Here is a 22376-nt window from a genome sequence, read left to right as displayed (position 1 = left end):
TGTGAACCTGCACTGTATCAGGTTTCTGTCTTGTTTCTTTTAATCCAAAGACACACCATGGATTTCTTAGCTCCGTTAACTGATGGGTCATGTTGTGAGGAGTTTCCACAAAACAAACCAAACACATGAGAAAATACCGTAGCAGTGATTGTGTGTGTACACCCATCAGGCATAACATTATGACCAATGAGAGGTGAAGTGAATATGACTGATGATCTCCTCATCACAGCACCTGTTAGTGGGTGGGATATATTAGGCAGCAAGTGAACATTTGGTCCTCAACATTGATGTGTTAGAAGCAGGAAAAATGGACAAGTGTAAGGATCTGAGGGCCAAATTGTGATGGCTAGACCACTGGATCAGAGCATCTCCAAAACTGCAGCTCTTGTGGTGGTGTTCCCGGTCTGCAGTGGTCAGTATCTATCATAAGTATCCTTTAAGTCCTGTAAGTGGGCCCCACCTCGCAACTTACAGGACTTAAAGGATCTGCTGCTAACATCTTGGTGCCAGGTACCAGCTTCAGGGGATCTAGTGAAGTCCATGCCTTGATGAGTCAGGCCCGTTTCGGCAGCAAAAGGGGGACCAATACAATATTACTCAGGTGGTCATAATGTTATGCCTGATCTGTTTATCTTTGTTGTGGTTTATCCAATCAAATTTGTTTATGTCAATTATCTAACTGAAGAAAGTTCGTTAGGATAGATATTCACCCAACAGGTTTATTTATTTACTTATTTCATTTTATTTCCCCCTTTTTTGATACGATGCAGAAACAAACGGAAAACAAAACAAACAGAAAAAAGTTTGCATTTATTTTTTCCTGGACCCACAGTGTTAACGTCCGTAAGTGAAATATTACCACTTCAAATGAATTAATAAATTAATCACCAAGAATCATTAATCAAACCTGAACTCCTTACTGTTCTGTTGCAAGCAAAAAAAATAATTAATTAATGGAGATTGAAAACTCATTACGTGTTCCAGTTATTTCAGACGTTTATGAACTCTTTGGCTTTCCATAATCAGAGGACGCTGATTATTTATTTCTCTCTCTCTCTCTCTCTCTCTCTCTCTCTCTCTCTCCTGTCCAGCTTTCCCACCGTCTCCACTCACGCACTTCCCTTAAGAGTTTCTCAGAAGTACAGCTTCACAGTTCCACATGTCAGAGTTTATTACCCCACTCTTAACTAGAACTGAATAGAAAGTCAATAAAAAATGCGTCATAAAACTGCCAAAAAACGAAAGAAAAGAGCGCGCGTGCGTTTCAGGGCCGCTTGACTTTTTAGTGCGTATTTAAAACAAACAAACAAACAAACAAACAAACCAGAGAGAGACGGAAGTCTGTTAAAATTACACATGCCTCTACCTTTTATTGCACACAGTGCACGGATTTCCACCTTTTCGTACAAATTTCTTCATTTAAAAAAAAAGTGTCAAACCCGTCCATTTATCTCTTTGTTACAGCCAGTTTATGATGTCCGGCACTCTGCGCCCGGATCGTCCTTTTTAGTGAGTGAGTGGTGTGAAAATGGCGACCCCTGGAGGACGAGGGTGGTATTTTATTTTTTTTAAGCGGGGGGGGGGGGTGTTTGGCAATGAAGGAAGTAATGCGTTTCTTTTCAGTTTGTGTCTTTTCTCACACACACACACACACACACACACACACACAGGCTGATAATTAACGATAAAGACAAACAAAAACAGGCCCTGGTCCTCAAACGCTCCTTCCCATATTAGCAGCGTAGTCGATAACTGGGGTTGCTCTTTTCTCTTAACTGGTTCCCATAACCCCCTACACATCACCCGTCCTCCCTCGCTTTTAAGGAACGATTCACCGAAATATGAAATTTAACATTTTTTTCCCGCAGGATCAGTGAACTGAAGCTGACCGGTACAGGAAGTGATTTTTCTTTTTTTCCGTAAAAATCTTAACGTTTTCGCAATAACAAGGATAAACTGTGTTTACAATTTTGGCTTCAGGCTTTTTCTGCTACTAACAGCGACACTTGGCTCGTGTTCGGATTATTAAACCACATCAGAAAGTCCGTGTCACGTCCATGAAGAACTTGGATGTCGGTACTCGGATAGCAGATTCTCTAGAGAAGACTCCTGACCTTCGCTTTACTTCACCTTCAGCTTTCGGTGTGTTAATATGTGACTGTTATTAATTGGCATGGTGCATGTGCTGGTTCGTGGATCTGGTGCCAATTCATCGGCGTGAGCGTCTCACAGTGCGTCATGCTGTTACAGGTGTTACAGGGACACGGAGTAAACGTGACAATCTCGTGATGAACCGTTCCTTTTATGGGCGTGAAGCGGATCTCTTCAGAACTAAAAAGTTTTGACTCTCGAGTCAATGTTCCGAAAAGGACACACACAAAATTGACAGAATATTTTTTTAAACTACATATACACGTACATTCCAACCGTTCCGAAGAGTTCTTTTTGATTTTCCGTGTAGAACTGTGTAAACTCTCCTCTTCTTCATTAACGATCGGTCTGCAAATCACTTCAAATTAACGTCCATCGCTCAACCCCATGGATTAATAAACACGGATTTGGAAGAAGGAAGACGTCCGGTAAGACGAGACGAAAGACGAGACGGGATGAGACAGTTTGGTCTTGGGTTTGGTTCAGGTGGAGGTTAAAGACTGTACGATTTGCACAGGTGAGCATTTCTGCTCCCGAAAAAGCACCTGAGAATGAGGTCTTCGTCTTCTGTCCTGTACACCAGGTGTGTCCCCCAAAGTCTCTTGAAATATTTATGGCTCTGTTCTGCGATCTGTCCCTGGATCCCGAGGTCAAAGTTCATCGTTCTCCATCTGTTGAAATGCCTCCAGGTCCTCCTGCCAATCGGCCATTATCGAGTCCACCGACTGGTCGTTAGGATCGTCGTCCTCTACAGGCTCCTCCTCCCCGGCGCTCAGAGGTATGTCATTGCTAAGCCCCTCCTCTGGCCTTCCTGCCTCCTCACCCGCTACCACTTGGTCCTGAGTGGTGGATTGTGATTGGTCAAGTGTTGATGAGGGGGCGGAGTGAGCGTGGTCCTCCTCGCAGCAGCCCTCCTCCTCGTCCCCTTCCTCTGTTTCGTCTCCACCTGAGAGCAAAGAGGCAGAGCAGAGAGATGTCAAGAAGCATAACATCGACTCGTAATGTGACGTTACGTTATGAGTCACTCATTCACTAACGGACATACTGACTGAGATACCAAGCCGGCCAGTGAGTCGTTGAATCAGTCAGTGAGCCAATGAATCAGTCAGTGAATCACTCATTTACTAACGGACATATTCATTGAGCTTCCAAGCCGGTCAGTGAGTGATTGGGTGAATCTGTTTGAGCCAGTGAATCAGTATGTGTGTGAGCCAGTCAGCGAGTCAGATTGCGAGTCAGCGACTGAGTGAGTCAGGCAATCAATGAGTCAGTCAGTGAGTCAGTTGGGTGAATCTGCTTGAGCCAATGAATCAGTCTCTGAGTAAGCCTTTCAGACAGTCAGCGAGTCAGATAGTGAGTCAGCGACTGAGTGAGTCAATCAATGAGTCAGTCATTCAGTGAATCACTAGGTGAGTCTATGTGAATCAGTCAGTGAATCAGTCTGTGAGTAAGCCATTCAGACAGTCAGCAAGTCAGCGACGGAGTCTGTCAATCAATGAGCCAACCTATGAGTCAGTCAGTAAGTGAGAGAATCAAACATTCAGATAGGGAGTCAATCAGTAAACCGAGACAGAAAACCCCCAAACATGATGAGGACGAAGAGGAAAAGAAGGAAGAGCTGTAGATTACTTACTGCCATCCAACAGGGTGCCTGGCAGGGCTTTTCCCTTAAATATGGCTTCTGCTCATCCAGGAGGAGGCAGAGAGAGAGAGAGAGAGAGACAGAGAGACAGAGAGAGAGAGAGAGAGAGAGAGAGGAAGCAGAAAAAAAGGCAACAGTTACAGGAAGGAAGTAAAGAGATTGAGTCTAGTCTGAAAAGTACACAAATGTTCACTGGAGTCAAATAGAATGATTCACTTAAATAATGATTCACTTAAATAATGATTCACTTAAACCACCCAGACCTGTGGGTTTAACACAACTGCATTCAGATTTAAAAGCATCGTTAAATACGACATGAATAAACTGTGATCTATTTTGTTTTAAGCGAGCGAGTCTTTGTTTAAGGATGGACACGTGGTGGCTCCTCACGACTCACCTCTGTCTCGGGCTTTCTCGCTGAGCAGCACCTCCACCTCATTGTGCTCCTTCAGGGCCTCCAGCAGGATGTTCCCCTCCTTATGGAACAGGAAGAGGAGGGGCAGAGTGACGTCGTCGGTGCTCCTGCCGTCTCCTGCCATCTGGAAGAGCGGCGCCGTGTCGCTGCTGCTGCCCTCGTTATCGTCTGGGAGAAAAAGGTGAGAAACGTGAGGTTACAGTTTGTGTTTTTTCCTGAAGCACCAACACACACCCAGTCTCCTCAGGTCAAAGGTCTGTCCTGGGTTTTATCTATATTATATGCTGGGATGATTTTTTGGCTTTTTTTAATCAGTTAGACTTCATCTTTTAGTTTTTTTTTTTTTTTTTTTTTTTTAAGTCTCTCCAAATAATTTCCTCACCCCCCGTCATCCAAGATCTTCATGTCTTTCATTTTTCAGTCGTTTTCAGTGGATTTTTCTCCATATAGTGGACTTTAATGGTGCCCACGAGTCTGACCTTCCAGTTTAAATGCAGCTTCAAAGAGCTCTAAACCTCCATCCCAGCCCAGGAAGAAGGCTCTTCTCTAGACAAACCATCGGTCATTTTCTTTTTAACCGCACTTATACACTACGTTATACACTGCCTGTCCAAAAAAATAGGCACACACTCTAATATTTCGTTGGACCGCCTTCAGCTTTGATTACGGCACGCGTTCACCGTGGCATCTTTTTGATAAACTTCTGCAATGTCACAACATTTATTCCTATCCATTAATTTTTCGCCAAGATCTTGTATTGATGTTGGGAGAGTCGGACCGCTGCACAAAGTCTTCTCCAAAGATTCTCAATGGGGTTAAGGTCTGGACCAGGGTGGCCAGTCCATGTGTGTCTCATGCTCCCTGAACCACTCTTTTACAATTTGAGCCTGATGAACTGAATATGCCCGTGCCATCAGTCCTAATCCCTCGAGATCCCTTGGCATTGTGCGTGTGGACATGCTCTTACTTTCACTATTAAACATAGCCGTATGTTCTACCTTTTTTTTTTTTTACGATTTGATTTCACCAAACGTTTAAGTGATCACCGATCATGATCATTCATGATTTTTTTCTCCTTGAAGATGATGGTTCCCCACTACCCTTCCAGTTTTTAATAATGCGTTGGACAGCTCTTAACCAAATTTTAGTAGTTCTATCTCCTTAGATGTTTTCTTTGCTTGATAATAACTTGACCCTTCTGAAACAGACAAACATCTTTTCCACGACCACAGGATGTGTCCTCCGGCACGGTTGTTTAAGAAATGAGAAGCTACTCCCTGCATCAGTTAGGGTTAAATCATTTGTTGCCAGCTGAAACATAATCATCCATGCAGTCCAATGGGAGGATCATACCTACTTGCTTAGTTAAGTGGTGACTTTTTTTTTTGGACAGGCAGTATGTACCATTTTGTTAGTGAAGAGCTTTTGACTTATTTGCACTTCCTTGGTATTTGCACGATCGCTTAACACTAAACACGCTAAACACTAGGTCTGTATCGTCATGGACGAGCATCCCAGAGCTAGCGCTAGACGAGCTTTTGTGGTTAAAAAGCATACAATTTTTTATTTTTCTAAGAAAATGACCAATGCTTTGGCTAGATAAGAGCCTTCTTCCTGGGCTGGGATGGAGGTTTAGAGCTCTTTGAAGCTGCATTTAAACTGCATTCTGGAAGGTCAGGCTTGTGGGCACCACTGAAGTCCATTATATGGAGAAAAATCCTGAAATGTTTTCCTCAAAAAACATCATTTCTTTTCGACTGAAGAAAGAAAGACACAAACATCTTGGATGAGAAGGGGGTGAGGAAATTATCTGTAGATTTTTGTTCTGGAAGTGAACTCCTTTAAGTCAAGTTAGATATGTTGCAAGAGAACTGTTATTAATTATTTATAACTCAAAGAGAGGGTCATTTTCTTTCCCCCTGAATGCTCACCGATGACGATTCCTCCAATAGCTCCAGCCTTCTGAATGTTTCTGGCTTTCTCTGCAAACATGCACTGTCCCCTCTGCAGCAGAGCGATACGCCCGGCCACAAACTCGCCGTTGGTCAACTCGGCGCAGCCGGAGTAAGGTTCGGCCACGGTCACGAAACCTCGCACCTGAGACCCAGAGAGTCGATAAACTCTTATCACGAGTCAACTCTTAAAATAATCCTGAAGTGCTTCATTTTTGGTTTCATTCGGATCTACTCACCCCTAAGTTGGTCTTGGAAAGGTCCGTTCCGAACTGTGCAGGTCCGGCGGTCAGTACCACTCTGCCGAAAAAGGGGTGCGAGATGATCTGAACGGCGCGGGGGGGGAGCTGCTCTTTCTGCTGCTGGCTGGAGAGCTCCATCATCTCCTGCATGAAGCGCATGCCGTCTTCAGCAGCTACAGCACTCACCGCCTACACACACACACATTAGATTCAAGATTCAAGATTAATACCGCATACTCATGAATAGAAATGGAATGAATTCCATATGCTGTGTTAATAATCATGTAATATTATAACAGATGATATTATATTAAATAAATAAATAAATCACGAGATGCTGCACAAGATCTTGAACATCACAAAGCCACTTATGAAATCGATACACACAGGAGCTCAAGCTCACTATTACAGAGAATATTCAGATGACTTTTATTCTTCCATCTTGAAGCAAAAATTTATTTTTAGATTTTTCACTGAAGAATAAAACTGTAATCAGAGATTTTGTCCCAAATCGGTTGAAGTTGTTCTAAAAATCTAAGCAAATACAATCTGGTGTTTCCTTTCGAAGCCACGCCCCCAAATATGTACACATGCTGTTTAAGCTACAACACCTGAACTGTAGCAGAGCTTTGTGAAAAAGTGTCTTTCATAAATGACTCGGGTACAAAGGACCGGGCGGTGGGAAGTGGGCGGTGGGTCGGCGGGTATACCTGTGCAGCGTGCTGTACTAGCTGGACTCTTCCGTCCTTCAGGTGGATCAGCGTGACGCCCATCCTCTTCAGGAGCTCCAGGTGCTCTGGATTATTAGCCATGAAGTCTTGAGCTCTCAGCGGGGCACGACCTACTCCTGGCTCTCTGAAATACAGAAAAAGAGGAATTATTATTATTACATAAAGAGTCCAGTTTTAGTGAACTCAGCTTACATGAACCTTACTGACCAATTAATATACTGTAAAATTAATATACTGTAAAATATACTGACCAATTATTAGACTGTAAAATTAATATACTGACCAATTAATATACTGTAAAAGCCGATAAAGCTAGAAGAGAAAGTTTAAGTATATTACAGAATATTCTAGAAGAGAGCTCCTGAATCCTCCAATCTGATTGGTCAGACGGTGCTGAATAGTTTTCTATAACAGCAGCTCTGTTCAAATTAAACTCAGAGACTTGCATGTTGGACGATTCACATTAAACAGATGGTGAAGTTTTAATGTAATGAGATGTAAGGAGTCTCCAGTATCAGGACAGAGGAGTCTAGCTGCTATGTTATAAGAGGAATAAAATACTTTGTGATAGGAAAATGATCAGCTTTTTGTGCTCTGCTTCGTCACATCACACTGTCTCGCTGTTGATCGTTTTCCTCTGAAGCGAGTCATTACGGATGTCAGAACATGAGATTCGTCACGTTAACACGGTGCACACTGAGAGAACCTCATTCCCGAATGATTCATTGAGGAATTCTCACCTTGCGGGTGGGGGGCGGGGACAACTCTTGTCCACCGCACTCCTGATCGGCTCGCGGAGGTTGTGCGGGTAGGCGGGGTCAGGGAAAAGGAGGCGGGTGTTGGGGCAGGTCCATTCGAAGTTTGAGTCGTCGAGCTCCACTGGGACCTGTTTTACACCGCCAGCAAGAAAGAGAGGAATTAAAAGACTGGGAAATTAAAATGAAATGAATAACGTAGGTGAATACGATGTACCACAATCATTCATCTGGAGTATGTCACTGTCTAATAATATAGAATAAACATCAAGGGGTTTCATATAGTGTTTTAGATCGGTATTGTCTTTTTTTTCTATGACAGAGATCTCAGACATAGGAATAAAAATGCTTATAATAATAATATATTACAGTAATTATAGTAATAACAATTTGAAATACATCCAAAATTCGAATTCAATCATTCAGACATTTTTATAACAAATACGAAATCTAAACATTGGTTTAATGTTAAAGAGAATGTTTAAAATTAATAAAAAAAATTTAGACTAGCTTTACAAACTATATATACACACACACATACACTACCAGTGAAAAGTTTGGACACACCTTCTAATCCCATGGTGTTTCCTGATGTTTATTTCTTTCTACATTGTAAAACAATGCTGAAGGCGGCCAAAACCCACAATAATGTCCTTTGACCAGTTGATATTGAGATATGTCTGCTACTGATGCTCTGTAAAGCCTTCATAACGCCTCTAATCTGAGGTGCTGTTAATTGGTGATTTCTGAGGCTGGTCACTCTAAATGAACTTCCCCTCTGCAGCAGAGGTCAGTTTTGGTCTTGCTTTACTGGGATGGTCTTCATGTGAGCCAGTTTCATCATGGGGCTTGATGGGTTTTGCAAATGCACTTGACAATACTGTTCTTGCAAGAACTATTCCAGAACACCTGACCTTCGTGTCTTAAAATAACAACTGACTGTTTTTTGTTGTCATTACATATGGATTACTTAAGTCCATGTGTGTTAAAATCTCCAGGATTGTTCTAGAATGTAGAAAATAAATCCCTAAACAAAAACATTGAATTAGAAGGTGTGTCCAAACTTTTGACTGGTAGTGTGGCAATTATGTACATATAATTTATATTAATATTTACTATTTAGTTATCAGAGTTTTCAGCACTGTAAGAGTCTGTAGTGTGCAGTACCGGAGCATGCAGTACAGTGGCATTGCCTGCAGAAGGCAGGTGTGAGCGAGGAGCAATGGAGAGTGACAAGGGGAGCAGGTGAGCCTCAGTGGTGAAGACGTAGTCCTCCACGTCGAAGGGTAAATCATCCTCCTCGGCAAACAGCAGGTAGAGATACTTAAACATCTCGGCCAGGAAAAACGAGTCCATGCTGAAAGACAGATCAGTTTCACTTGAACACACAGCATTTTTATTCCGGATGACCTTCTACATCAACTCTGTTTAGTCTTTATAAAAAAAACTAAAATAAAAACCACAGGTCATGTGACGAACGATGGGCTGAACACTAGATAACACACTGATAGTGTGTGTGAGTGACTTTTATGATAATCTTTAACCCGTATGGTCCTGCAACAGTGGGATTCGACCCCACAAACACCTGGTTGTTACGACAACTCTTCACTCATCCGTGGCTATAAAAATAAAACAATCCCGGTGGGATAAATCTGTACTGCGTGTCTCACCGGTCCTCGTGGCTTCCTGTTCTGACGTCCTTCATGGCGGCGAAGCCACACGGGACCCGAGCGAAGCGGTTCAGGTTTTCCAGAACAGTGCGTCCCACCTCCAGGTAATACGGGTCCCTGGTGGCCTAGGAGAGTTTGAATATCAGGGAGTGGTTAGGGACGGTTTAACAAAAAGAAACAAGCGCATTTACATCAACAACAGGGAAATCTCTCAACCTAATTATTCACCTTTTTTATATCCTGCCACCATCTCACATTTACACTCTGTTAGCAATATAGATACAAATTCCATAAACTGTTGAAGCAACTCCTTGGCTTTAAGAGGTGAGAAAAGAAGATTAGAGGTGAGAAGAGAAGTAAAGAGGTTGAGAAAAGAAGTAAAGAGAAGAGAAGAGAATAGGTGAGAAATGAACAGAAAAGAAGAGGCCAGAAATGAACAGAAGAGGTGAGAAGAGAAGAGAAAAGATGAGAAGAGAAGAGGTGAGAAATGAACAGAAAAGAAGAGGCCAGAAATGAACAGAAGAGGTGAGAAGAGAAGAGAAAAGATGAGAAGAGGTGAGAAATGAACAGAAAAGAAGAGGCCAGAAATGAACAGAAGAGGTGAGAAGAGAAGAGAAAAGATGAGAAGAGGTGAGAAATGAACAGAAGAGAAGAGGCCAGAAATGAACAAAAGAGGTGAGAAGAGAAGAGAAGAGAAGAGAAGAGAAGAGAAGAGAAGAGAAGAGAAGAGAAGAGAAGAGAAGAGAAGAGAAGAGAAGAGAAGAGAAGGAACACAAAGTTTTTTAATAAATACTGAAATTAAATAAATAAGACTCATAAGAATGCATTAAATCACAAGCTTTCCATTTAGCTTTAATTTACTTTCCGTATTTATTTACTTATGAAACAATTAACTAATTAATCCTCACTCACTATTTTTATTATTATTATAATTATTATTACTAAAAATAAATGGAATAAAGTGTACCAAAATTACATTCCTATATAAAAATATACGATGAAAAAAAGGAAAAAATTAAAATAAATAAAATTAAAATGTTATGATGCTGAAATATGAGGCGTTCTACACGGAAACACACAAGTGTACTTTAGCATGTTAACGTTTATTGATAATAACATAAGACAAATAATTTAAGTGATTAACCTGCAGTCTTATTTCAATTAGTGATAAAAATGTTATTTAAAATCAGAAAAAATATAGACTTTACAATTACATAAACATATCCAGTTGGTTGAAATGAAGTGGACTCTGATCTAGACTAGTTGGGCCAGTGTGGTGAAGTAAAAAGGAACTAGAGCTCGGTCACCCGGGCTGTGATACACAGAATAACCGCGTTATAGTTACATACTGTATAACTTTTACCATGGAAACACACGAGGAAACGCGAACGTCACCAACACCCTACAGCACAAATATCACACTGATACTGCAAACAGAGATAACGCAGGCTCTGTTCGAGGACATAACAACAGTAATCAAGGTGGAGCTGGAGAAAACATACTCACTCACTCTCTCTCTCTCTCGCGCACACACACACACACACACCTTATACAGGAAGTAGGTGCTCTCTGCAAACTCGGGTCTCAGTGGATGCTGTGCCCAGTGAACCCTGAAGTCTGTAGTGAAGGCCTGACGGAGGGAAGAGAAGAAAAACAAAAGGTAAGTGACGTGAATCGAGTGCTTAGAACCGTCAATTTAGGAATGAGGAACCTACTTCAGGTAGGAAGTTGTGCTTCTTGGTGACCTGAAACAGCATTTCGTGGGTTTCTATAGCAGGACGGATGTCTCCTTTAAGCACCTATGAGAGTGTGATATGAAGGGCGGGGGATAAATAAAAATATAATAAATATAATAGAAAACAAACCCAACACAAAATATAATGTACACTGATCAGGCATAACATTATGACCACCTGCCTAATATTGTCTTGGTCCCCATTTTGCTGCCAAAACAGCCCTGACACGTCGAGGTATAGACTCCACTAGATCCCTAATGGTGTTAAATGTTAGCAGCAGATCCTGTAAGATAGCCTCCATGGGCCCCACCTCGCAACTTACAGGACACTTTTGATAGATACTGACCACTGCAGACCGGGAACACCCCACAAGAGCTGCAAGAGTTTTGGAGATGCTCTGATCCAGTGGTCTAGCCATCACAATTTGGCCCTTTTGGTCAAACTCTCTCAAATCCTTACGCTTGTCCATTTTTCCTGCTTCTAACATCAACTTTGAGGACAAAATGTTGACTTACTGCCTAATATATCCCACCCACTAACAGGTGCCATGATGAGGAGATACTCAGTCTTATTCATGTCACTGGTCAGTGCTCAGAATGTTATGGCTGATCGGTGTATAAAATGTTTATGAAGAGAAGGAAAAGATTTCCAACATGAAATGGGCCTGTGTGAAGAAAAAGTAATTGCCCCCTAACTGGGTTTAATTAAATGTGATGCATCCAGGATTGATTATTAGCAAGAGAAGAGAAGAGAAGAGAAGAGAAGAGAAGAGAAGAGAAGAGAAGAGAAGAGAAGAGAAGAGAAGAGAAGAGACCCTTTGGTGTAGAGTTCTAGAGGGAACCTGTAAGTTTTGTCAGGGTGCTAGCTAATACAACACTTCTCTGTGACTTCGCTTCATTCTTCTCCTCCATTTTTTTTTTTAATTGTTAACTTCCAAATCCCATGAACACCGTGTGAGTTCATGTCACGGTAGACGGTCTGTAAATCATTGATAAAGTCAGAACACGTCTGAATAACATTCCATAGGCCATTTAAAAAGAGAGCAAAGGCCGTGTGCTGCATACAGTGAGCGATCATGCTGAATGCTGTTTGTTATTCTGCGTCTGACCTGCAGGCCGGGGAAGAACGCGAGCAGGGAGTCCATCCAGGTGCGTGCGGGCAGCAGGGGTTTGTGGATGTGGACATCCAGCAGCAGAGGAGGCTGGCTGATGTACTTCATTATAGACGCATAGTGCTGAAACACACACAGTGAAGATCCAACGTTATTACACGTCACAAAAAAACATGCTAGGTCTAAAATCACACAAATTATCAGTCCTTACTGTAACATTTCAGTGTATAAGGTACACAGATCAGGAATAACATTATGATCACTGAGAGGTGAAGTGAATAAGACTGATGATCTCCTCATCATGGCACCTGTTAGTGGGTGGGATATATTAGGCAGCAAGTCAGCATTTTGTCCTCAACATGGTGGGGCCCATGGAGACCCCACCTAGCAACTTACAGAATTTAAAGGATCTGCTGCTAACAGAGCCTTTAGGCAGGTGGTCATAATGTTATGCCTGATTGGTGTATGAAATCATTGTGTTCAGCGCACGATTGAGTGAGTGAGTGAGTGAGTGTATGTGTGTATGTGTGTGTGTGTGTGTGTGTGTGTGTGTGTGTGAGCGTGTGTGTATGAGTGAGTGTAAGAAAGCTCACTATATTAAAGCGCTGAAGTAGCTGGTCATCTCCCAGCAGAACGTAGGCCTTCAGCAGGTACTCGTAATACGAGTCAATCCCGGCTCCTACACCGCTGTCTGCAGAGACAAGCAACACAAAACATGAAGAGAAAATCCAGCAGTGTTTCTCTGAATAATGGTACAGTCCGTTGCAGGTTTTCCTCTCACCTCGCCGCACCCACTCCCCCGAGTGGATATTGATGGTCGTTCCCACCAGGTTGCTGTTTCTCTGTCTCTTTTCCCACAGGAAGTCGAGAGCTCTCCGAGCATGGGCCTGGACGTGATAAATATATATATATATATATATTTGACCAAAAATGATTTATTTGCATTAAATATTGGACTTTGCGTGACTTGCGGTACACGATACAAAACGATTAATGATATATTGTGATATTTTCTATACCTCGAACGTGGGGTCTCCGGTGAAGCGGCTCAGTGCGGCGAACTCCAGGATGATGGTACCAGCGCAGGCGGTGCAGGTTTCCGTCTCGGTGCCTGTCCGAGTCTCAGGACCCTGAACCCCGTGACGCAGGTTGATCTGAAAAGACGACAATAATGCTCAGTAATAAATAAAAGAGAGAGAGAGAGAGTTCAACTAACACTAAGCGCAGTTAGGCAGAACTCCTTGAACCTGTGAAGGAGGCGTGGCCCCAGTATCTGTCAGTCTCAGTGAAGGAGGCGTGGCCTCAGTAGCTGTCAGACTCAGTATAGGAGGTGTGGCCTAAGAACCTGTCTGTTTTAGTGAAGAACACATGGTCTTAATACCTGCCAGTATCAGTGAAAGAGGCATGTCCTCAGTACCTGTCAGTCTCAGTGAAGTAGGTGTGGCCTCAGCACCTGTCAGCCTCAAAAAAAAAAACGTGGCCTCAGTACCTGTCAGTCTGAATGAAGGAGGCATGGCCTAAGAACCTGTCTTTTTCAATAAAGGATGCATGGCCTCAGTACCCGTCAGTCTCAGTGATGGAGGTGTGGCATTAGTACCTGTCAGTTCTAGTGAATAACGCGTGGCATTAGTACCTGTCAGTTCTAGTGAATAACGCGTGGCATTAGTACCTGTCAGTTCTAGTGAATAAGGCGTGGCGTTAGTACCTGTCAGATCTAGTGAATAAGGCGTGGCGTTAGTACCTGTCAGATCTAGTGAATAAGGCGTGGCGTTAGTACCTGTCAGATCTAGTGAATAACGCGTGGCATTAGTACCTGTCAGTTCTAGTGAATAACGCGTGGCATTAGTACCTGTCAGTTCTAGTGAATAACGCGTGGCATTAGTACCTGTCAGATCTAGTGAATAAGGCGTGGCGTTAGTACCTGTCAGATCTAGTGAATAAGGCGTGGCGTTAGTACCTGTCAGATCTAGTGAATAACGCGTGGCATTAGTACCTGTCAGATCTAGTGAATAAGGCGTGGCGTTAGTACCTGTCAGTTCTAGTGAATAAGGCGTGGCCTTTGTACCAGTCAGTTCTAGTGAATAAGGCGTGGCCTTTGTACCAGTAAGTTCTAGTGAATAAGGCGTGGCCTTTGTACCAGTCAGTTCTAGTGAATAAGGCGTGGCCTTTGTACCAGTCAGTTCTAGTGAATAAGGCGTGGCCTTTGTACCAGTCAGTTCTAGTGAATAAGGCGTGGCCTTTGTACCAGTCAGTTCTAGTGAATAAGGCGTGGCCTTTGTACCAGTCAGTTCTAGTGAATAAGGCGTGGCCTTTGTACCAGTTAGTTCTAGTGAATAAAGAATTGAGCTACCAGTTAAACCCCTTAAGACTTGTTATTGCTCACAGTCGCTTCAGTGGTATTCAGTCACTTCACACCACCCCATCGTTGATTATTTTCCCTTCACAGCATGAGATTCTTACTCATGCAGCAGGTTAGTGAGAGAGTGTAAGAGGAAGGAACGAGCAGAGTGGCAGAGATAAAACTTCTATGGTAGCTGAAAGGAGATCAGTCATGCGAGTAATATGATTATTCAAGCAGCTCGAGAAAAACACACAACGGCACATCCACCTCAGGGTCAGAGAGTGAGAGAGAGAGTGTGTGTGTGTGTACACACTCGGGGGTAAGGCAGGCCGCTGCTGGTGTTGAAGGCAGGCAGGAGTCTCAGTCCCAAGTCTTTAGCCATGTCCAGGAGCTCGTCCTGATACCACTGCATGCGCTGTCCTCTCTCTTTCAGCATCACCGCCATGGAGTGACCTCCCAGCAGTCCTCTAGACACACACACACACACCATAAAACATAATTATTAACAATAACAGAAACCTTTTAAGAAGCTTTTAACAGCAATGTGCCTCAGTACCTGTCAGTCTCAGTAAAGGAGGTGTGGCCTCAGTACTTGTCAGTCTTAGTAACAGAGGCTTGGCCTCAGTGCTTGTCAGTTCTAATGAAGGAGGCATGGACTGAATACTTGCAAGGCTTAGCAAAGGAGGCTTGGCCTCAGTACCTGTCAGTCTCAGTGAAGGAGGCTGGCCTCAGTACCTGTCAGTCTCAGTGAAGGAGGCTGGCCTCAGTACCTGTCAGTCTTAATAAAGAAGGCTTGGCCTCAGTACCTATTGAACTCAGTAAAGGAGGTGTGGCCTCAATAATTGAAAGTCTTAGTGAAGGAGGTGCGGCCTCAGAACCTGTTAATATTCGTGAAGGAGGTGTGGCCTCAATACTTGAAAGTCTCAGTGAAAGAGGCATGGCCTCAGCACCTGTTAGTCTCAGTGAAGGAGGCGTGGCCTCAGAACCTGTCAGTTCTAGTGAATAAGGCATGGCCTCAGTACCTGTCAGTCTTAGTAATGGAGGCATGGCCTCAGCACGTCAGTTCTAATGAAGGAGGTGTGGCCTTAATACTTGCAAGTCTTAGTAAAAAACGGCGTGGCCTCAGTACCTGCCAGTCTTAGTAAAGGAGGCGTGTCCTCAGTAAGAAAGAAAGAAAGAAAGAAAGAAAGAAAGAAAGAAAGAAAGAGCAGACAGACAGAAAGACAAACAGAATGAATGAAACGAGAGAACGACAGAATGAAAAAAACAGACAGAAAGAATGAAAAATTGGAGAAATTAAAAGAGCAGAAAAACAGACAGACAAAACTGAAACAAAAAGAAAAACCAAGAAAGCAAGATGAAAATGAACAGATAAAATAAAAGCAGAAGGAGAATTCTTAAGCGGAGATAAGGATGGAATGAAGGGTGGAGAAGAAAGAAGAGAAAGAAAGGAAGCTGTAGATCTCTGAGTGTTCTCGTGCTGGACTGCTGCTCAGTCAGAACACTTCTGGTCTCAGAAGGAGACACACACACACACACACACACACACACACACACACGTCACGCTGGTCAGTACGAGTATCAGCCTCCTCACCCCAGCACTCGGATGTTGGTCTCGAACACAGACACCACGATGTCGTTGTCCAGTCGTACGTCCTTCACCACCCGCTTCACTGCTTCTTCAAACTCCTTGCTCTTATTCAACAGCTGGACACATCAGAAGGAGGAGGAACAGCATGAAGATACACAGCCGAGAGATGGGACTGAACATTACACACACACGCTGCGCCTGTCAGAGTTTAACTCACCGCAAGAGTGTCCAGCGTGTCGATGAGGGTGAGAGAAAACCTGTAAACACACACACACACACACACAATGAAGAAGAGCACTTCTAGAGCACTTCTTTTTGAAACTACCTTTTACACACACACACACTCCTCTGGAGACTGTAGCTGTTCAGTACATGTGCAAGTGTGTGTGTGTGTGTGTGTGTGTGTGTGTGTGTGTGTGTGTGTGTTTTAATCAGACTCACCTTCCCAGAGCATCATCCACGTCGCCTCGGCTCGGCTCCAGACCTCGTACTCGACCTCGACACGTCAAAGGCATCAGCTCATCTGCTGGGTAGGCGTGATCCTGAGAGAAAGAGAGAGAGAGAGAGAGAGAGAGAGAGAGAGAGAAAAGAGAGAGACAGAGAGAGACAGAGAGAGAGAGACAGAGAGAGAGAGATAAGGTGTCAGCTCAGAAAATGCTTAAAACACACACACACAGTTTTTAGCGACACACTATCTTTTCTTCTCCAGCCCTCCTCGTTTCAGTCTTCCTTCTGTCTTTCTTTTTCTCCTTCCTTTCTTACTTCTGCTTTTTTCTCTGTCTCTGTCTGTCTTTTTTTCTCTCCTTCTTTACTCCTTCCCTCGCTGCATTTCCTTTAACCCCAGCACTTCTTCTCTCCTTCTGCTCTTCTTCCTATCCATGTTCCCCACCTTCCTTTCAAACTTTCTATTCTTCCTTCTTCCCTTCAGTCCTCTTTTTTCTTTCTTTTGGTTGCAAACTACATGAAAATCATCTCCTCCTCCTCCTCCTCCTCCTCACGGGTCCGCTGAGGACGTGTCCCAAACCACACACCCAATTAACTAAATATTTCTGGGGAAGAAACCGAAGAAGAGCCACGTATCTGTTCTATCTATATCACGTGAACGGCCTGGACACGCAGGGACATTTCCGTCTCCTGTTGTTTTCTGGGACACGTGTGGAAAGACGTGTCAAGAACATCGACGTAGGTGACGTACCATGTAATTCTGATAAGCGTGGTCAAACATCTCCAGCACCTGATTTCTGTAAAGATAAAACAGCCACGTTAGTAAACACACACACACACACACACACACTAATGATGGTGCTTTAATGAGGAACACCTACCTCAACTTGTGCTTCTCCTCTCTGCTCATGCTCTCCAAGAGCCGGACGGAGAACCCCAGCAGGAGCAGAAGGATGGAAACGGGTGACATCATCACGGCAGCAGCTTCCACACACCAGTCACAACGATGTGTTTGGACTCATGACCGCTCACTCTTACAAACAGCGTAAGTAAATAAATAAATAGATAAATAAATAAAAGTGGATTCGAACCAATAACGCCAGGGATCTGACTCTCAAACAGTGTCTCCTTCAATCCGTCAGCTCTCAGCTGGGTTCTTCTTCATCCCAAAAAGAGTTAAACATGAGCTTGTTTAACTTCAACCCTCCTTCAACACCTGCCTGCTTCCGTCACCTGCGGCCAAACCCGGATCCACAGGAACACACCTGATACACCAGCATGCTGCTTTCACTCACAAGCTACACAACATGACACAACTCATATCTATCTACATCTAAACCCGAACACCGATACACACCTGGTGGTTTTTGCTTTAAAGCAGGCGCTGATGAGAAATGGAAGAAAAAAACAAAAAACAATAATATTAAATTTAAAAAAAAAATTAAACCTCACTTCCTGATGTTTTCTTCACCTACACTGTCATTATTCCTGTTTGTTTGGTGTATATTTTAAAAACAGCCTGAAACACATCCTTCTTCTATTTTAAAACGTCCTAGGCAGATTTTAGACAGAATAAAGGACACGACGATGAGTAAGGAAAACCGCAAATCTACAGCAAGAAAACAGTAATTGACGTGAACGCATCCGTAATAGAAAACAGTAATTAACGTCAAATTGTCGCCGCCAGTGAATGTAGCCCTGAAAAGGATGACAGTTCGGTCCTGGTTGTTTTCATCCAGCTGTTGTTTTTTTCTTATTCTTTTAACTAGCCAAACATTATCCACGGTTCAAAAGAGTTCATTCTGATCGAAATACGTCTCTTGAAGTCTACAAATCCCATCTTCCTTTTTGACCGGGCTCGGTCCGTGAAGATAAATTAAAACCCGAGACACTGTCATTCGCCTTGACAAGCCGCTAATAACCGGATGCTGGTGTGGCTGCACAGTTCTTTCATGTACTCGTCAACATCCGCATCCGGGTAACACGCGCACCGATCTACGCCATCACGATGGTGTCGGATTCTTTCTTTCTTTCTTTCTTTCTTTTTAAATCCCCAGCATCTTATTTACAATTATTTTCTTCTTCTTCTTCTTCTTCTTCTTCTTCTTCTTCTTCTTCTTCTTTTAAAAAAAAGAAAGAAATAATTTTTTTAGTGTTTTCTCGAACTAAATTGATTTATAGATGATTATATATTTTTTTTAACGCGACATAAGTAAAAATCTCTCTTTTTTTAAAAAAAAAAAAGTATTTTAAACATATATTCGTTATATCAAGTTGTACGATATAAGGAAGTTAAACATAAATTAAACCCTTTCCGTGAGGATTAAAAAATGACGGTTCTTTGAGGAAAACTTTGAGTTCTGTTGGGGATTTAAATAATTTATATTTACGGTTTTTTTTTATTTGGCTTTTTTGAGACGCTACTAATATTCCATATTGCTCTCTTCAAAAGAAAGAAAGAAAGAAAGAAAGATAACGTTAAAATAATCCAACTACACAATAAAAGTCTTCCACTACATTTCCGGTAGCGGAAGTGGTATAAACAAATCAGAGGCGTTGGTCTTATTCGGGAACTTTTTTTTTATCTATACGCTTTCTGACTATCTTCCATGTTTGTTTGTTTGTTTTTTCAAGTGTAATCTTTAGCGATATAACGACGAATTAAAGTTCTGCCGTTGTCCTTGTAAAAGTTAAAACGATATGCTATAAGCTAAGAGACGGCTAACGCGATCAAGTGCAAAGCGATGGCGCTTATGGGAAGTGTAGTTTTTCCTGCTTTGATTTCACCACCGTCAGCGAAAACAAATATGATACGGGAGCGGCGTTAAAACCGTGTATATAAGGTAGAATCTGCGATATGATGTATAGGACAAGGCGTTCACCATACGTAAATGCATTTAAAAGTTTTAGTTTAAGGAAATTATCTTAGGAATCGCGTTCGGGGGTCCTTCAGTGAACTACGATTCCCATAATCCTTCAGGAGTCACATGTCGGTCTCATGCCTGACAGTCAGCTGCATTGTGGTGGTGGAGGAGCAGCAGGTAGATGGAGTGGAGCGTTGTTTTGAGCTGCAGGGCAAGTCACAGGGAGTCGAGTCACAGGTAAACACCTCCGATTCAGTTTAGAGTTGTTTATTGCAACAAATTTACTTCACACGGCTTTATTAGGAGCTTTGATTGAGTGTTATTACGTTGTTGTGAGTTATTACATGATGTTTATCAACGGAAATATGACTAAAAGCGATTTTGTTTGTTTTTGTTTGTTTATTTGTTTGTTTAGCATGGCTTTGTTAATGGCATCATTAACAAAAATGATGTGAAATTGTGTATTATTATTATCATACAAAGAAATACATATTGTATTTTACGATGTAGAATAATCATCATTATTATTATTATTATTATTATTATTATTATTATTATTATTATTAGCAGTAGTGTCATCATTAGACTTACGTTTCCATTACATTATAATACAGTCTCTGGAAAAGTATCTTTTTGTAAGTTTGTGTCTTTTAAAAATGTGCATATATTAAGTAGCTTTAAATCTTTCCTCTAAAATAAATAAATAATAATAATTACGCTCCAGTTATGTATCGATATTTCCAGGTAAAATGCACATATTAAAGGGAAAAAAGTAAAGGAAAAGAGAGAGAGAGAGAGAGAGAGAGATTAAAGGATAAAAGGTTCAGCCAAACGTCAAGAAAATGAATGGTCTCTCTCTTTCTCTCTCTCTCTCTCTCTCTCTCTCTCTCTCTCTCTCTCTCTTTCTCTCTCTCATCATATAACAGCTGTGTGTATATAAATGTGTTTATTATCTAGATAACCAGTGGTGTTATCTTGATCAGTGTGTGTGTGTGTGCGCGTTTAGGTTCAAAGATGTGTCCAGAGTCGGAAAAGATCACCGGTCTGATCGCAGCTACCTTCACACCTCTCACGTCAGACGGGTACGATTTGTCAGGCAAATGTCTAAAAAGCTTCAGTCTGAAACCCAGAGCAGATTTGCAGTTTGAAAATTTTTGTAATGAAGCAGTAAAATGTGAGTCTGTCTAATTGCAGGTTTTATTTATTTATTGCAGAAGGATGCATCTTCTGTTTTGTTTTTTTTATTAAAAAAAAATGATGTTTCCCCAGCACACCAAATGTATAACTTGATGAATTTACACCGATCAGGCATAACATTATGACCACCCGCCTAATATTGCATTGGTCCCAATTTTGCTTCCAAAACAGCCCTGACCTGTTGAGGCATGGAGTCCACTAGATCCCTGAAGGTGTGCTGTGGTGTTTGGTACCCAGATGTTAGCAGCAGGTCCTTTAAGTCCTGTAAGTTGTGCCCCACCTCGCAACTTGGGGAACTTAAAGGACACTTTGGATAGATACTGACCACTGCAGACTGGGAACACCCCACAAGAGCTGCAGTTTTGGAGATGCTCTGATCCAGTGGTCTAGCCATCACCATTTTTCCTGCTTCTAACATCAACTTTGAGGACAAAATGTTGACTTGCTGCCTAATATATCCCACCCACTAACAGGTGCCATGATGAGGAGATACTCAGTCTTATTCACTTCACCTGGTACTGGTCATAATGTTATGCCTGATCTGTGTACATTTCTTGCTGAGTCAAAATTAAACTCTAAATCAACTTTCTTCCAGTTAAACAGCTTCCAGTTAAACATACTACACCCCATATGCTTGACCAGTGTGTTTTACACATCCCTGCCTTTGCCCTTTGAATATTTACTGACTTTGGAAATTTTCGGCATTGGTCATCGAGTCATGACGTCGTGAAAATGTCCGATGTGTGTGAAAGAAGCCGAATCAGCGGTCTGAGGTCTGGTATGGTGGTGTGATGTGATGATTTTTTTCTCCCTCTTCTGCTTTCCTGGGCAGTGAGCTGAACCTGGAGGTGATTGGTCAGTACGTGGACTTCCTCCTGGAGAAGCAGAGCGTGCGCAGTGTGTTCGGTGAGGCTCAGATCCTGCGTGTGCAGACGGGTAAAAGATAACATGTTCACGGTTGTCTAATCTGAGCGACTGTGTGTGTGTGTGTTTGGTCTAAGTGAACGGGACGACCGGTGAAGGCTGCTCGCTGACCTTGCAGGAACGGAAGCAGCTGGCGGAGTGGTGGTGCCGTCAGGCCAAAGGGAAGTAGGTGGAGCTTCAATAATGAAAGGATTCCAGTTTCCTAGAAGTTACACATATGTTTGTGGGGTTTGTTTGTTTGTTTGTTTGTTTTTGTTTATGTATTTATTCACTTACTTATAGACTTGACAAGGTCATTGTTCACGTCGGCTGCCTGAGTGTAAAAGACTCTCAGGAACTGGTGAGTAATCTCTCTATCTTTCTCTCTCTCTCTGTCTGTCTCTCTCCCTCTCCTTCTCTCTCTCTCTCTGTCTGGCTCTCTTTCCCTTTCTGTCTATGTCTCTATGTCTCCGTCTCTCTCTGTTTTTCTCTCAGTCTCTCCCTATCTGTCACTCCCTCTCTGTCTTTCTCTCTCTCTCTCTCTCTGTTTCTTTGTCTCTCTCTCTCTCTCTCTCTCTCTCTCTCTCTCTCTCTGTCTCTCTCCCTGTTTCTCTGTATCTCTCTCTCTGTA

The 22376-nt window shown here is 42.5% G+C and overlaps 2 protein-coding genes across 4 annotated transcripts in view; one reads left to right on the top strand and one right to left on the bottom strand.

Annotated features, from left to right (window-relative positions):
- Positions 1-1036: 1036 nt before the first annotated feature.
- Positions 1037-18734, bottom strand: edem3 (ER degradation enhancer, mannosidase alpha-like 3). Of its 2 annotated transcripts, XM_058390568.1 has the most exons (21): positions 17663-18734; positions 17533-17578; positions 16779-16879; positions 16555-16594; positions 16341-16453; positions 15060-15213; positions 13425-13559; positions 13187-13292; positions 12999-13096; positions 12403-12528; positions 11274-11357; positions 11105-11188; positions 9559-9683; positions 9056-9245; positions 7874-8019; positions 7113-7257; positions 6400-6591; positions 6140-6305; positions 4191-4376; positions 3785-3832; positions 1037-3097 (listed from the first exon to the last, which is right to left on the bottom strand). In XM_058390568.1, the coding sequence occupies exons 1-21, from the start codon at positions 17752-17754 to the stop codon at positions 2802-2804; spliced, it is 2673 nt and encodes an 890-aa protein (XP_058246551.1). In that variant the 5' UTR covers positions 17755-18734; the 3' UTR covers positions 1037-2801. The 2 variants fall into 2 exon arrangements, with proteins under 2 accessions (XP_058246551.1, XP_058246552.1); XM_058390569.1 differs by lacking the exon at positions 3785-3832.
- A 477-nt stretch (positions 18735-19211) lies between these two features.
- The window catches only part of npl (N-acetylneuraminate pyruvate lyase (dihydrodipicolinate synthase)), a 12085-nt gene continuing 8920 nt past the window's right edge, over positions 19212-22376 (top strand). The window contains exons 1-5 of one of the 2 annotated variants that reach the window (XM_058390566.1): positions 19212-19882; positions 20629-20727; positions 21675-21748; positions 21844-21931; positions 22049-22106. In XM_058390566.1, coding sequence (XP_058246549.1) covers positions 19827-19882; positions 20629-20727; positions 21675-21748; positions 21844-21931; positions 22049-22106 — 375 coding nt within the window. In that variant the 5' untranslated portion in view covers positions 19212-19826. The remainder of the gene's footprint in view (positions 19883-20628; positions 20728-21674; positions 21749-21843; positions 21932-22048; positions 22107-22376) is intronic. The other variant, XM_058390567.1, reaches the window with a different exon arrangement.

Source organism: Hemibagrus wyckioides, linkage group LG05 (genome assembly GCF_019097595.1).
Source record: "Hemibagrus wyckioides isolate EC202008001 linkage group LG05, SWU_Hwy_1.0, whole genome shotgun sequence".
NCBI classification, from domain to species: Eukaryota; Metazoa; Chordata; class Actinopteri; order Siluriformes; family Bagridae; genus Hemibagrus; species Hemibagrus wyckioides.
Note: the sequence above shows the minus strand (reverse complement) of the source record. Positions and strands in the feature narration are given on the sequence as shown.